The sequence below is a fragment of the Furipterus horrens genome, unplaced genomic scaffold (genome assembly GCF_987537825.1).
Source record: "Furipterus horrens unplaced genomic scaffold, mFurHor1.1.pri manual_scaffold_1, whole genome shotgun sequence".
NCBI lineage: Eukaryota > Metazoa > Chordata > Mammalia > Chiroptera > Furipteridae > Furipterus > Furipterus horrens.
Window position 1 is genome coordinate 104,689,190 of NW_028327171.1, and position 14,782 is coordinate 104,703,971.

At 38.4% G+C, this 14,782-nt stretch overlaps 1 protein-coding gene across 1 annotated transcript in view; it reads right to left on the bottom strand.

Moving 5' to 3' along the window:
- RABL3 (RAB, member of RAS oncogene family like 3) overlaps nt 1–14,782 on the bottom strand; it is a 58,998-nt gene that overhangs the window by 42,429 nt on the left and 1,787 nt on the right. Inside the window, exon 2 of the mRNA XM_090277120.1 lies at nt 10,451–10,542. Coding sequence (XP_090133246.1) covers nt 10,451–10,542 — 92 coding nt within the window. The remainder of the gene's footprint in view (nt 1–10,450; nt 10,543–14,782) is intronic.

The following is a 14,782-nucleotide window of genomic DNA, read 5'->3' on the forward strand; positions in this document are numbered from 1 at the left end:
AATGAGGAGAGGATCAGAAACCTCTGTGACAGCTATAAGAGATCGAACATAAGAATTATAGGATTGCCAGAGGGAGAAGATGAGCTAGAAATTGAAAAATTAAGTGAAAATATAATAAAGCAGAACTTCCCAAACTTGGGGAAGGAAACAGACTTACAGGTCCAGGAAGCACAGAGAATTCCAGAAAAACTGGACCCAGGGAGAACCACTCCAAGACACATTATAATCAAAATGTCAAAAGTTAAAGATAAAGAGAGAATCTTAAAAGCAGCAAGAGAGAAGAAAAGAATCATGTACAAAGGGGTCCCAATTAGACTATCAGCTGACTTCTCAAGGGAGACCCTGCAGGCAAGAAGGGACTGGCAAGAAATATTCAAAGTAATGAAAATCCAAAACCTACAACCACGAATACTCTATCCAGCGAAATTGTCATTCAGAATAGAAGGGCAGAGAAAGTGCTTCCAGGACAAGGTAAAACTGAAAGAGTTCATTAGATCCAAACCACTATTATATGAGATGTTAAAGGGACTGGTTTAGAAAAAGGAGGGTCAAAACTATGAACACTAAAATGAAAACTGTATCACAAGAAACAACAGCAAAAGCTAGGGAACTGAAACAAAGGCAAACTAAATAGGCAACGAGAGTGGAAAAAGAACTATAGGTATGGGGAGCATATTGGGGGGAGGTCAGCAGGGAGGGGGAAGGGGGAGAGGGAGGGAGATGGTATAGGAATTAAGAAGCATAGTAGGAGGGAGTGGAATAGACAGAGAGAGGTTGAGAAGAACTATATGCACAACCAATGGACATGGACTAAAAGGGGGGGACAACTGGAGGGAGGGGGTCACCGGGTGGAGGGGTGCAGAGGGAAGGGAAATTGGGACAAATGTAACACTATAATCAATAAAACACATTAAAAAAAAAAAAGAACTTTCCATGATGATGAAAATGTTCAATACAGTAACCACTAGCAACATGTGACTGTTACTGAGTGAAAGGGGGTTCTTTCACATGGTGCCTTGGTGTAAAACCCAATTAGTGTTGAGGAAAACAGGTCTTTATTTATAATATTCCAACCTGGGGCAGGGGGCAGTGAGCACTTCAGCTCAGAGCCCTGTTCTCCCGTGGGACCCAGCACTTCCCTTGCTCCCCAAAAGGCTGGGAGCCAAAAACATGCCCAGAAGTTCCCCACCCCTTCTCCGTCAGCTGTTTCCTTCAGGATATGGGGTACAATGTCATCAATCTGTATAACAGTCCAGCAAAACATGTGCCATGTTGCACTGGATCATGTATGGGTCTCACCTCTTCCTTTTCAAAGCCACATGGTCCTCTTTCCTTCTAAAACCACATGGTGCTCTCCCTGCAAATGGTGCTGCCTTATTTTTAAATCCCTGACTGCAGCCTGTGACACAATGGGCATGCTAACTGGTTCTGACCACTCACAGAAACTTGCTCAGGCCCCTATGCTCTTTCCTCACCGTTCTGTGGTCAAAACCCCTCCCACCTCCTTGGGGCCTTGGAAGAATCAAAACCATTTGCATAACTAAGACACTAGCTACCAGCCATAGATATGCAAAGGCATCTTGAAAGCTGTCACCTTCCCCCATTCCCAAATTGCAGGCTCTGGGGATTTTAGGGGACTTGCTCTGTAACATGACTACTGAGCAGTTAAAAGGTGGCCAGTTCAACTAAGGAACTAAATTTTGTTTTAATATTAGTTAATTTAAATTTAAATTTAACACATGAGTAGTTGTTTGCTGAATCACCAGCATTATAATACTTTTTTCTAACTGCCATTCTGAGACAAGAGGCAGTACAGAATCGTGACCAAGAGCACAGGCTCTTAGACTATACTGCCTGAGTCTGAATCCCTGGACAAGTCATTTAACATTTCTGCCTCAACTGCTGCACTGACAAATCAGGACACTAACAGTAGCTACCTTGAAGGGTTGCTGTGGGAATAAAATGAATTATTATGTAAAATAGGTGCCTAGTCTAACTAAAATGTTAACCATCATTCATTATTATTATTTAAAGATCATTTATCTATAAACCTTGTCCCACCTACTAGATCCCACCTCATATTCTTAGTAAGGATAGAGATTGCTTAAAAAAAAAAAAAAAACTTCTCCCCAGTGCTTGCCCACTGTTATGCTTTCCAAATTCAGTAAATATTGATTGTATGCAATGTGTCAATTAGAGTTAAAATCCCATTACAGTGAACTAGAAAAGGCAAATCAATTTCCTTATTTATAATCTGTGAAAAAATTATGTTCTGTAAATCTTGTTTTCATAAATAAAGAGTATCTACGCATTTTTATATTAGTCCCATTAGACTGGGGGCAACAAAATTAGAAGACAGGAGTGAAGAACACCACAAAATAACTTTCCTGCCTTCCGTTCAGTTATTACTACCTCTGCAGTGCACCTTAAATACAAAATGTTAATAATCACTGAGTATAACACATAAGCTCATTAGTGTCATCTAGTACTTGAAATTAAACAATAACATTATCACCTTTATCACTGCTATTTTTAGTTGGCTCTGTTTGTGTATTCATGGGTCTACACTGATTTTGGAGAGCCCCTTTCACAGGTGTCAATAACAAAGAAGCTATAATTGCAATATAAAAGCTGCTGCGAATAAAGTGTTCTTCCAAGCTTTAGGTAAAGGCTTTATCAGATTTAATCATTCTTCCTAGATGGAAGAAATGTTCACTTTATTATAACAATAGTCAAAAAGATTTACATATCTATGACAATTTATTTAGGATTATAATTTAAAATGCCTTCAAGCAATGCATTCTGCTCAAGAACCGAAGACAGAGATCAATCAGCCCAAAATACAATGAAGAGTAATAAGAGCAAGGTCACTTTCAGTCCCACATGCTCCTTTCTTCCAGGCCAGGCTGGCTTTAAAGAAGTCAATCGGTACCACCGCAATACAGTAAAATCAGTCACATTACATGACATTTGTCTTTGACTACTGTAGCCTTTACTCAGTGTTCCTTGGAACTAGGGACAGAGTTTAAAAACCTGCAGTCTAGCACAAGCTAAATAACGAAAGGGAACTCCAACTTCACTTCCTCCAAAAGCATGGTTTTCAAAGGGAATTACTGTTACTTCTGAAACTTGGTCAGGGTCTGGAGAACTAACTGATCTGTTGGTCTGCTCTCTGGGATGTACATAGAACCACCCTTTGCAGACACAACTGTTACAGAGTGGGAGTCTCCAAAAATCCCCTAGAGCCTGCAGGTTGGGGGATGGGGAAAGGAAACAGCTCTTAAGATGCCTTCACATGCCTGTGGCTAGTGGCTTCGCGTCTTTGTTACGCAAATGGTTTTAGTGCTTCCAAGGCCCCAGGAAGATGGGAGAGGTTTTGGGCTATGGAATGGTGTGGAAGAGCACACACAGTCTGTACAAAGTTCTGTGAATGGTCAGAACTGGTTACCATGCCCACTGCATCACAGGACGCAGTCAGGGGTTTAAAAATAAGGGGCAGACATTTTTAGGAGAGAATACCATGCGACTTTGAAAGGAAAGGGGGAACCCCTTTGCGGTTTTGTAGTAGAGGGAGAACTCCATGTAGTTTACAAGGAGGCTGGGAACTCCATGCGGTTCTGCATTAAGAGCTGGAGGGCACCACAACACAGGCAAACCTCCCCAATCAGGATCGAATGATAGGCAGCTGCAGGTAAAACTGAACTGTGTCTGGGAAGTAGGAAAACTGTATCTCTGACTTTTCTAAAACTAACCTGGTTTGGTAGGGGGAGGCAGAACTGTGTTTGTGAGTGTTTTAAAGAAAATAAGACTTAACGGCAGAAATTTGCAAATAATCTAAATCTATATAGCAATTAAATAAACAATTCTTTTTCTTTTCACAAACTCTGGTATTGAGAGTTATGCTTCTGGCGGCGGGCAATCGGGCCCCTAATAACTGAACAGCCCGTGGGTTCTGTTACACAACCAAGGCCTACTCCACCTTCATATACAGTGGGCTGTTGGGACAAAATTTCTTTTGGAAATCTTGCCACCAGCTACACTCAAGGCATTTTACATTCCTATTATCCTCAGTTATCATACATTTTGGGCCTTACTTGTTTTTTCATTCTCATCCCCAAACTGCATTCTGCTTCCCCTACCCATCATTCAACCCTCATTTGTTTTCTCCCTCTAAATCTTTCCACTTTTCTCCTGGAATCTTACTCCATGCTGTTCTCTTTCTTATTCTAATGACCTTGGAATTGAAAAAATTAAAAAATGCCTGGCTTACTCTTCAAAATTATTTCCAGTACATTATTCCTCTGCCCTTATATTAAAAACACACACATACACAAAAAAACCCCTATTATTTAGCAGCTTTGTCCCATCCAGCTATATTATCTTCCCTCTCCCTTGCCTCATTAGTAACTACTAGTTTCCTACAGTAACAGATTCATACTCTTACTCCTCTGTTGCAAGTCTTGTTATTAAGCACTTACATATCCATTTAGCCCTGGCTGGTTTGGCTCAGTGGATTGAGCGTCGACCTGCGAGCTAAGTGTCGCTGGTTCGATCTTCCAGTCAGGGCACATCAGAGAAGGAAAACTCTGACTCCAAAAAACCTCCGCTGCCTTGCGGCATACCTCTTCAGGGGAAAGGCTAAGGGAGTAAACCCCGACAGAAAATCCGGAGCCGGAGTCCCTAAGGCGGTTTGACGTTGTAGTCAACACCGGCAACTCCTGCGGCGCACCTGAAACCAAGCTGTATTGACTCCGTCTTTCCCTTGGACCCTTCAGCTGCAAAGAGAGGGGGGGTCTGCTGCATGGGCAACAGCAGACCCTCCATATCACCCTGCCCAGGCTCTGTAGCTTCAGCTTCACTGGAGAGGACACTCCAGCGTCATCACAAGATGTCGATTCAACACGGGAGGAGACAGATACCGTGTCACTCCCGAGTCGGACTGCACAGCCATTCTCGGCGGTGCAGATAGACTCTTAAGAAGCTACACCATCGTCTCTCGAGACGGACGGCTGCTGACGACATATCCATTTGGAAGACTGATTCTGCATCCTAACCAGTGTTCCTCAAAATATTATTCACCTATACCAGGATCATCTCAGGTGCTTTTTCAAATGCAGACTCCTGGACATCATGTATAACTTTGAATCAAAATACCTAGGGACAAGGTCCAAGAATCAAATTAAATGACGAAGATTGTCAGAGTGGTTATCAAAACAAAATTTAACTACATCTTACAAGTGATACATATATTTATAATGTATTTATTGTTGCAAATGGCAGGATTTCCTTCTTTTTATGGCTGAATATTCCTTTTTTTTGTGTGTGTGTGTGTATAATTTTCTTTATTCATCTGTTGATAGACACTTAGATCTTAAAAGTTCTCATCACAGAAAAAATCCTGTAACTCTGTGAGGTAATAGGTTAATTAAACTTATTGTGGAAATCATTTTGTAATATACACACATATCTAATCATTATGTTGCTCATCTTAAACAAATACAAAATTACTTGTCAATTATAACTCAATAAAACTGGAAAAAATAAATAAGTTGGGTTAGCTATTTTATTATCAAACAAGAGAGACTTCAAGGCAAAATGTACTACCAGATTTGGAGAGGGACATATCACAATGAAAAATGTTAAATCCTTCAGGAAGTTTAAGCAATCTTAAATTACTACACACCTAGTAATAAAACCTCAAAATATATAAATGAAAAACTAACAGAATTAAAATGAGAAATAGACAAATCAACAGTAATAGTTGGAGGTTATAACACTCATTCCTAGCAACTGATTAAAAAATCAGATTTGAACAAAATAATTAACAAACTTGACTTGACTGGCATATTTGAACACCAAGTACATGTAAAATTTACCAAAATTGACCATATAATGGGACATCAAGCAAATCTCACCAAATTTCAAAGGATGAACTTATATAATGTGTTCTGAAGACAATGAAAGTAAGCTACAGAACAATAATTAAAAGATAATGAACATTCTCAAACATTTGGAAATTAAGTGGCATATTTCTAAACAACCCATGAGTCAAAGAAAAAAATCACAATGGAATTAGACAACATTTTGAACTAAGTAATAATAAACAGAACTTCAGAGGTATAGCTAAGGCTGTGCATAATTAAAAATTTAGAACCTTAGCCCTGGCTGCTGTGGCTCAGTGGATTGAGCGTCAGCCTGCGAGCCAAGTGTCGCTGGTTCGATTCCCAGTCAGGGCACGAGTAGGCTGCACTCCAGGTTCCCAGCTGGGGGCACGTGAGAGGCAACCACACAGTGATGTTTCTCTCTCTCTCTTTCTCCTTTCCTCTCTCTCTAAAAACAAATAAATAAAATAATAATAAAAATATTTTTTTAAAAATTTATAATCTTAAGAGTTCCAAAAGGAAGCCTGAAAAAAAAAATCAATGAAAAACTACCCATTTCAAAAAGTTAGAAAAAAGACAGCAAATTAAACCCCCAAAATATACAGATATATTAAAGAAAAGAGTAGAAATTAATTAAATAGAAAACAAATATATAATAGAGAAAATTAACAAAGTCAAAAACTAGTCCTTGATAGACCTCTGGCAAGACTGAGAGAGAAAAGCCACAAATTACCCATACCAGAAATGAAAAAAAGTAGTATTACTAAACAGACTACATATATTGAAAGACAACAGAGGATACAAAACATTTTGACAACTTTTTTGAAATTGACAAATTGTTTCAAAAACATGTTATCAAAATTGACACAGGAAGAACATAGTCATTTTCATATTTTTTTTTAATGCTATTTAAAAATTTTCCACAAAGAAAACTTCAGGCTTAGATGGTTTCACCTGTGAATTCTTTCAAATACATGAGAAAGAACATAAAACCTACATAAAGTCTTCCAGATACTAGATTCATAAATAACAATTCCCAACTCATTTTATGATACTAGCATAACCCTGATACCAAAACTCCAGAAGATAGTAAGAAAGAAAAATGACAGGTTAATATTTGTGATGAATTAGGTGCCTATTTGAAAAAATATTAGCAAACTAAACCTAGTGACATATGAAAAGACATACAAGACCCATTTGGATTTATTCAAAGAATGCAAAGTTGGTTTAATATTTAAAAATCAGTCAACATAATTTACCATAGTAACATATTAAAGCTGAAATATTATTAGTATCATAAAAAAGCAACTGATAAAATACAATATCGGTTCATGATGCAAATTCTCATCAAAATAGAAATGGAATGGAACTTCTGTAAGCTGATAAAGTATGTCTACAAAAAATCCTAAAGCAAACACTAGACTTAAGGGTACATTGAAAATTTCCTGAGATTAGGAATGAGACAAGGATGCCCACTGTCACCACTTCTATTCAACACTATACTAAAGATTTAGCCAATTCAAAAGAAGTGGATAAAGCCCAAAAAGTAAATTACATGAGCAGACTGAGTTCTGAGTGGGAATAAGAGGAGCAGGACAAGGGTAAAGGGACAGGGTGCAGAAAACTGACCTAAAGTTCCATTTTAAACTGTAAAGCACTATACCGTAACTTTTCTTCTTAAGCTTCTCGGATCCTCCCTACAAACCTACAGTCTAGATAAAGAAGGTATTATTTACTTCTACTTCACAAATAATGTACTAAGGCTCAGAAAAGTAAACCCATTAGTCTAAGGTCACTTTTTTAAGAAGCAAAAGGTAATATGAGAACTGACCCAGAAAATGGGAGCTTAGGTCTGTAAGAACAGCGTCGTTCAGAGAACCATGAGGAGACACTGAGCAGACAAAAAGAAGTTTATTGAGGGAATCAGCAAGCGGGGAGGAAGCCATGCCACAAATGGCCCGACTCCGGGGTCCTAGGGAAGGAGGGGCTGTTTTATAGGGGGAAGAGAAAAGAAACTATTGAATTCAGTCGTTATCCCGCAGCTATGAGTCTGAGGGCCGATCAAGGCCAAACGGAGCTCGGGTTGATGCACCCCACTATCATGGGAAAGTCCCAGACAGCTGCAGGCGGGTGGAGGGAGGGGGGACAGTGTGGGAACCGAGGCTGTCCAGGTCTAAGTTTTTTTTTCCAGTATGTTATCTCACAGGAGGGGAGCTAGAGAAGTGTAAAGGGGAATTCTGTCTGGAACTTGCTATTGGGTCTCCCAAACTTAAATAAAGTTGCCATTCAACTCATAACATAGAATTCGCTTTTCTTCCATATCTAAGAATTTGGGAACATGGTAGGTTGAAATGGCAAACAAGTTCCCTCTGACTTTATTAAAAAATAAATAAAGAGGACAAGCTGAGAAGAAAGTCAAGTCCTCAGATTCTAGAAATGAAAAAGAACTTAAAATCAGAGAGAGAAGTGGGAACTGACCTAGATTCAGATATAGCTTCAGGGTCTGGTCCCTGGAGTTTTAGTGCCCATCTAGGAATAGAGATTTGTTTTCCAACTTTTAAAGCAAGTGTATATGTGGGTGAATGACAAAGACCAGACTGTAGTTCTCTTCATGAAATCTGGATCCTGGATGAGTTGTCCAGTCAGTGAAAGAGAGTAGAAAAAACTCCGTCCAATGGCTCAGGAAAACAAAAAACTTCCTATCAGGGACCTCAAGTAGGGGTGATAGAGGGTAGATTAAAAGACCCCAAGAAATTGAAACCATAGGCCCATGCTATAACTAAACCTTAGGGAAATTTACATTATCTAGATAGCACGGAAACTCCTACGTGAGTAATTAGAAGGACCATTGAAATCCCTAGGGCTCTGGCAGCAACAGAAATGAAAAAGCACTGTACTTTCACAACACAGCATACAGGACTTCCACAGGGAAGAGGGAAAAAAATCCCATTGAACACCTGATCATCTTCAAAAAACTACAAACCATACAAAAAGATACATTTTTCATGAAGTAGAGTCAGCATGTGCAAGGAGTTGGTACCTACCATCAACCCAGAAAAAAATAGAACATTCCAAGAATGCAAACCATAAACTACTATGTTTAAAATGATTAAAGTAAAAAAGTAAAACCATCATGAAAGATTAGGATATTTTGAAACATTTTGACATTTGCAGAAGAACAAAAAAGAACATCTAAAAACTATAGTCACTAAAATGAAAATCTGACTGGATATATTAAAGGCAAATTAGATATAACTGAAGAGACTTTTAATTAACTGAAAAATAAATAGGAGTACATCATCCAGAATGAATTAAGGAAAACTAAAGAGTAGAAAACATTAAAGTGAAATTAAAAGATATAGAGGAAAAAAATCTAATATAAGTTCAATAGGAGAGGATTGAGGGGATGAAGGAAAACAGCGACAATGGCTAAAAATTTTGAAAAATGAAGAGAGCCACGAGAAGCACAACTTCTGAATACAATGACTAATAACTAATTCACACCTAGACAAAGGTTAGCAAAACCACGTAACATCAGATTTCTGATGAAAGGTTTCTAATCAGCAAAACAAGTCAAAGACTATGGAACAATAGCTTCAAAGAACTAAAGGAAAATAACTGTCAATGTAGCTAATTACCATCTCTTCCCTATTTATTTCTTAACTCAGTAGAGGTATGCCAGCAGAACAGACACTTGGACCGGAGTTGTTGGAATTAATAAACACCAACAATATCTTGGAAGATACTTAAATCAGTGGAAACTGCACCTCTGTTTCCATAATGTGAGGTGGAACAGATGACCTAGACCAGTGGTTCTCAACCTTCCTAATGCCACAACCCTTTAATACAGTTCCTCATGTTCTGGTGACCCCCAACCATAAAATTATTTTCATTGCTACTTCATAACTGTAATTTTGCTACTGTTATGAATCGTAATGTAAATATCTGATATGCAGGATATATTTTCATTGTTACAAGTTGAACATAATTAAAGCATAGTGATTAATCACAAAAACAATATGTAATTATCTATGTGTTTTCCGATGGTCTTAGGTGACCCCTGTGAAAGGGTCATTCGACCCCCAAAGGGGTCGCGACCCATAGGTTGAGAACCGCTGACCTAGACATAAGGCTCCGAAAGCTTTTGCCTTTGCACTATTTCTAGCCAAAAGTTGGATTTCTCAGTGGCAAAGCCATAGACAGAATTATTTACGGAGATTTTAAAGTGAACTTTACATATATAGCATAGTCATTAAAACTGAAGTCTCTGGAATCAGACTAATGGGATCAAATCTTGACTCTGCTTAGTAAGCACTGAGTGAATTTGGTCAACTTACTTTACTTCTCTATGCCTTGCTTTCTGCAGCTATATCCAACAATTTAAAAAAAGAGTAAATAAGCAAAGACATGTAAAGCATTTGGCATAGTATCTAGCACAGAGTAGGTACTTAATAAAGCCCAGTTATTATCATCACTTAGTTTTGACCATAGTACTGTAATTTGATTACATAGTTTGAACAAGTTATTTTTAATATGACTACTAAAAAACTAAAATACAGAAAACATACTCTGACATCTACTGAGCAGCCCACAGTCCATGATGGATTTCCCAGCACTTGATTTTGGCATAGAAGATGAACTAGTGAAGATTTCCCAACACCTGTAAAAGATACAAGAACTCTTGTCATATAAGAGATATGCTGAAATCTATTATGGCAGAAGTATAACTGAGAATATGCAGTAATAGTAGGATGTAAAGTATGGTTGTTTAAACCGTGTTCATTCACAACATACTAACCATTTAATAAGCTCTATCAATAAATAGATGGTCAAGGAAAGTGTCCTATAAAATTTTGCTTGAGGGCTTGTTAAACACACAATACTGGGTCTTGTCCCCAGTTTGCTATTCAGGTCTGTTGTGAAGCTCAAGAATTTTGCACTTCTAACAAACTCCCTGGTGATACTGATGCTATTGGTCCAGGGGCCTCACTTTGAAAACTACTGTTCTAGGGAAATTTCATATGAACTAATCTTTTCCTTTTGAATGATTTAATCTACTCAGCCTACTTACTTTTTAAAAGATTGTATTTATTTATTTTAGAGAGAAGAGATGGGAGGGAGAAAGAGAGAAAGAAACAAAGATCGATGTGTGAGAGAAACATTGATTGGTTGTCTCTCCCATGTGACCCAGCCAGGGACCGGGTCTTAACCCAGGCATGTGCCCTGACCAGGAATCCAACCAATGACCCTTTGCTTTGCTGAATGACGCTCAATCAACTGAGCCACACTGGTCAGAGCATATTCAGCCTATTTTAGAATTGTAGAATATTAACAGATCTTGGAGGCAATCCTCTGTCCTGACCACCAATGGAGAAGTCCCTTTCATAGCACCCTGTAAAATGGTCTTTCAGATTGTGCTTGAACACTGCCAGTGATAGGGACTCTCTACTTCACAATTCCTTATTTTGATACTCCTAATCTCCCATACAGTAATTTTTAAAAGGCAGCCAACCATCTGGCCCAGCTTTACTCTTGGGTGGCTCAGTTGGTTGGAATGTCAGGGCACACACCTAGTTTGAGGGGTCGATCCCCCCGGTCAGGGCACATACAGGAGGTAACCAATCAATGTTTCTCTCACACCGATGCTTCTCTCTCTCTTTCCCTCCCTTCCTCTCTCTCCAAAATCAATAAATATATCCTTGGGAGAGGCTTTAAAAAAAATTTAGACCATTTGTTTGTGTGCATTTTTATATATGAACCTATCATTTGTTTATTTTTTTTATTACATAAGTTATATTTACAATCACAAAGTATTTTTAGAAAAGGAAAAAAATCACCCGAAGAGCACTATTGTCAACATGTAGGTTTAATTCCATAAGCAGAGTTTTTCTATATGCAGATTGCTATTTTGAATATATACATGGTATATTTAAAAACAATAAATCATAAGTCTTTATTTACAGATATGGTTGTCTGGAATATACTATCCATTCTCCCCTACCCCCTGCCTCCCATTGGCATGATGAATTAATCTGTCAACACTCAGCATCATTCTAGTTACGAAGCCTTTTCTGACTCCACAGAGATGGAACTAAGTATATAATCCACGATCCTCTGGGTCTCCAACTGTACCCTGTAAATTTTTTTACAGAATACTTAAAACATCATTATACTTGTCTTTGTATTAACTGCAATGTATCTTGCTTGTTTATAGGTTTTAGGTTTTATTCACTCTGCCTAATTTTAATTTCTTTGAGGATTGGGATTGGGTTTACTCATCCCCCCCACCCCACCCCCCATTCTCCAACACTCAGAACAGGTCCTTAATTATTTATTTAGTGATTAAAATCTCCCGTTATTACAGAATCTTCCTAAACATTGTAGTTCGGAATACTGACATAACAATTTACTTAACCATTCCCTCATTATTACATATTTAGAGTGTTTTGAAATTTCAACTATGCTAAGAAAACATTTTTTTAAATTTTGTTTAAAATTAAAATTATTTTCTTAGTATACCTTCACAGAAGTGAAATTAATATATAAAAGAAAATAAACATTTAAAGTTCCTGATATATACTGACAACTTTCATATGGTTACTGTGACACCAGCCATACACATAAGGCTGAAAGTCTTGCTGCACAACAATGTTATGTAGTTGCTTAGTGTTATCCACACTCATGAGCTCTTTACATATTAGACATCTCATGAATGTCATATAATTGAATCAAACACTCCCAAGTTTCCTTTTTATTCTTTTGCATCCAGACATTAAAGATTTTTGTCTCTTAAAACTTAGCTTTTGTCTTTGTATTGACTACAACGCATCTGTGATTTCTGGGGCATAATGCTGATTTTTGTGTTAGCATATAAGTTTGTTTATGTTGGAGGCATATATCTAGGCATTTAGTTATTAGTTTCATGTAAGGCCTGAGCTTCTAGTTAAGCTTAACTGTATCAGAGTAAGCATTCTTATGCAGTAACACATATAGCTCTCCATGAATTAACTTTGGGTAAGTTAGCTAATACTGAATGAATTCTTAACAGTAAGAAAAACTGACATATGAGAAATAATGGCTAACTAATCATTTCTTTAAGAATTTGGTAAGTTCTGATTCTACGTTTTCATTCTTAGAACTAAATTAGATTTAAAAATGCACTGATTTGCTGGAGGAGGGTGGGTAAAAGGCCAAATATAATTAAGTAAATATCAGCTCCATATAGTTTTTGGTAATGTATTAAGCTCCTCCCTTATATTTGAAAGAACAAAGTCCGTGTGTGCATATTAGTGGGACCTTCAGAATTCCTAACTAAATCATTAATTATCTCTGATATACAAATCTCTAAATCCCTTTATGTATTTGTGAAATCATCCAAGTTTCACAAGGGAAATAACCCTTTATTCAAAGGCAGGTGAAGTGTAAGAAGTATGTTCTAAACTGTTCGATAGCAAATCACTGTTAAAAGGGAAATGATAAAAAAGTAATAACTGACTTCGCACATGTCGCCTAACATCAGTGAATGTGTAACAAGATCAATCACTTTCCTGGTTGGGCATACTGTCTTGTTTTACAGTTGAGCTATAACGAACAACAACAAAAGCTTACTAATCGCCTGATCACCTTTCCGCATTTAATGCTACAGCCAATTCAACCCTGTATGTAATGCACTGATTCCACAGTTATGTCCTGGCTGGTTTGGCTCAGTGGATTGAGCGTCGGCCTGCGAGCTAAGTGTCGCTGGTTCGATCTTCCAGTCAGGGCACATCAGAGAAGGAAAACTCTGACTCCAAAAAACCTCCGCTGCCTTGCGGCATACCTCTTCAGGGGAAAGGCTAAGGGAGTAAACCCCGACAGAAAATCCGGAGCCGGAGTCCCTAAGGCGGTTTGACGTTGTAGTCAACACCAGCAACTCCTGCGGCGCACCTGAAGCCAAGCTGTATTGACTCCGTCTTTCCCTTGGATCCTTCAGCTGCGAAGAGAGGGGGGGTCTGCTGCTTGGGCAACAGCAGACCCTCCATATCACCCTGCCCAGGCTCTGTAGCTTCAGCTTCACTGGAGAGGACACTCCAGCGACATCGCAAGATGTCGATTTAACACGGGAGGAGACAGATACCGTGTCACTCCCGAGTCGGACTGCACAGCGATTCTCGGCGGTGCAGATAGACTCTTAAGAAGCTACACCATCGTCTCTCGAGACGGACGGCTGCCGACGATTCCACAGTTACAACCCTAGTACCTAATACAGTGCCTGCTCTGCAGTACATGTATGTGTTTTTTTTTTGGGGGGGGGGATCGACTATTTCCAACAATATCTAACATGAAAGAATTGTCTGATGCAATAGAAAAGGGAATTATAAAAGAGAGACACCCACTTCAAATATCATGAAACTGTGTTAGCTCTGTATTCGTTTTAAATCCTACTTGGTGATTTCTTGCCAAATCCCTTTAGCCCATTACTTTATCTATAAAACTGAATGACTATTAAATTAACTTCAGTACCACTGCAAGCTAAAGAACTGGAGTTGACATAAATGTTTTATTTCATAATGCAGCTTTAAGAGAATTTCGAAGACTGCTCTCTGTAAAATATTTTATAATATAAGAAACCTTCAGGCAAGGTGAAACTGTTTTCAACCTCCTCCTTTTCCCTACAATGCTATTTAATTCTCTAAGTTTAGTTTTCAAGCTCTTTGGGGTATGTCCTGTCCACCTCCAAGCATCTGGCACAATGTCTTTGCTCACAACACACATTCAAACGTCAACTCCAGAAAAGCACATCTATGAGATGCAAGGTTAGCATTTATTTCAAGTTCAAAAGGAGCATAGGAGTGGAGCTTACGGTGAGAGGAAGAAGGATGGTGAGGTGGAAGGGGGAAATGCAGACTTTCAATTCGAAT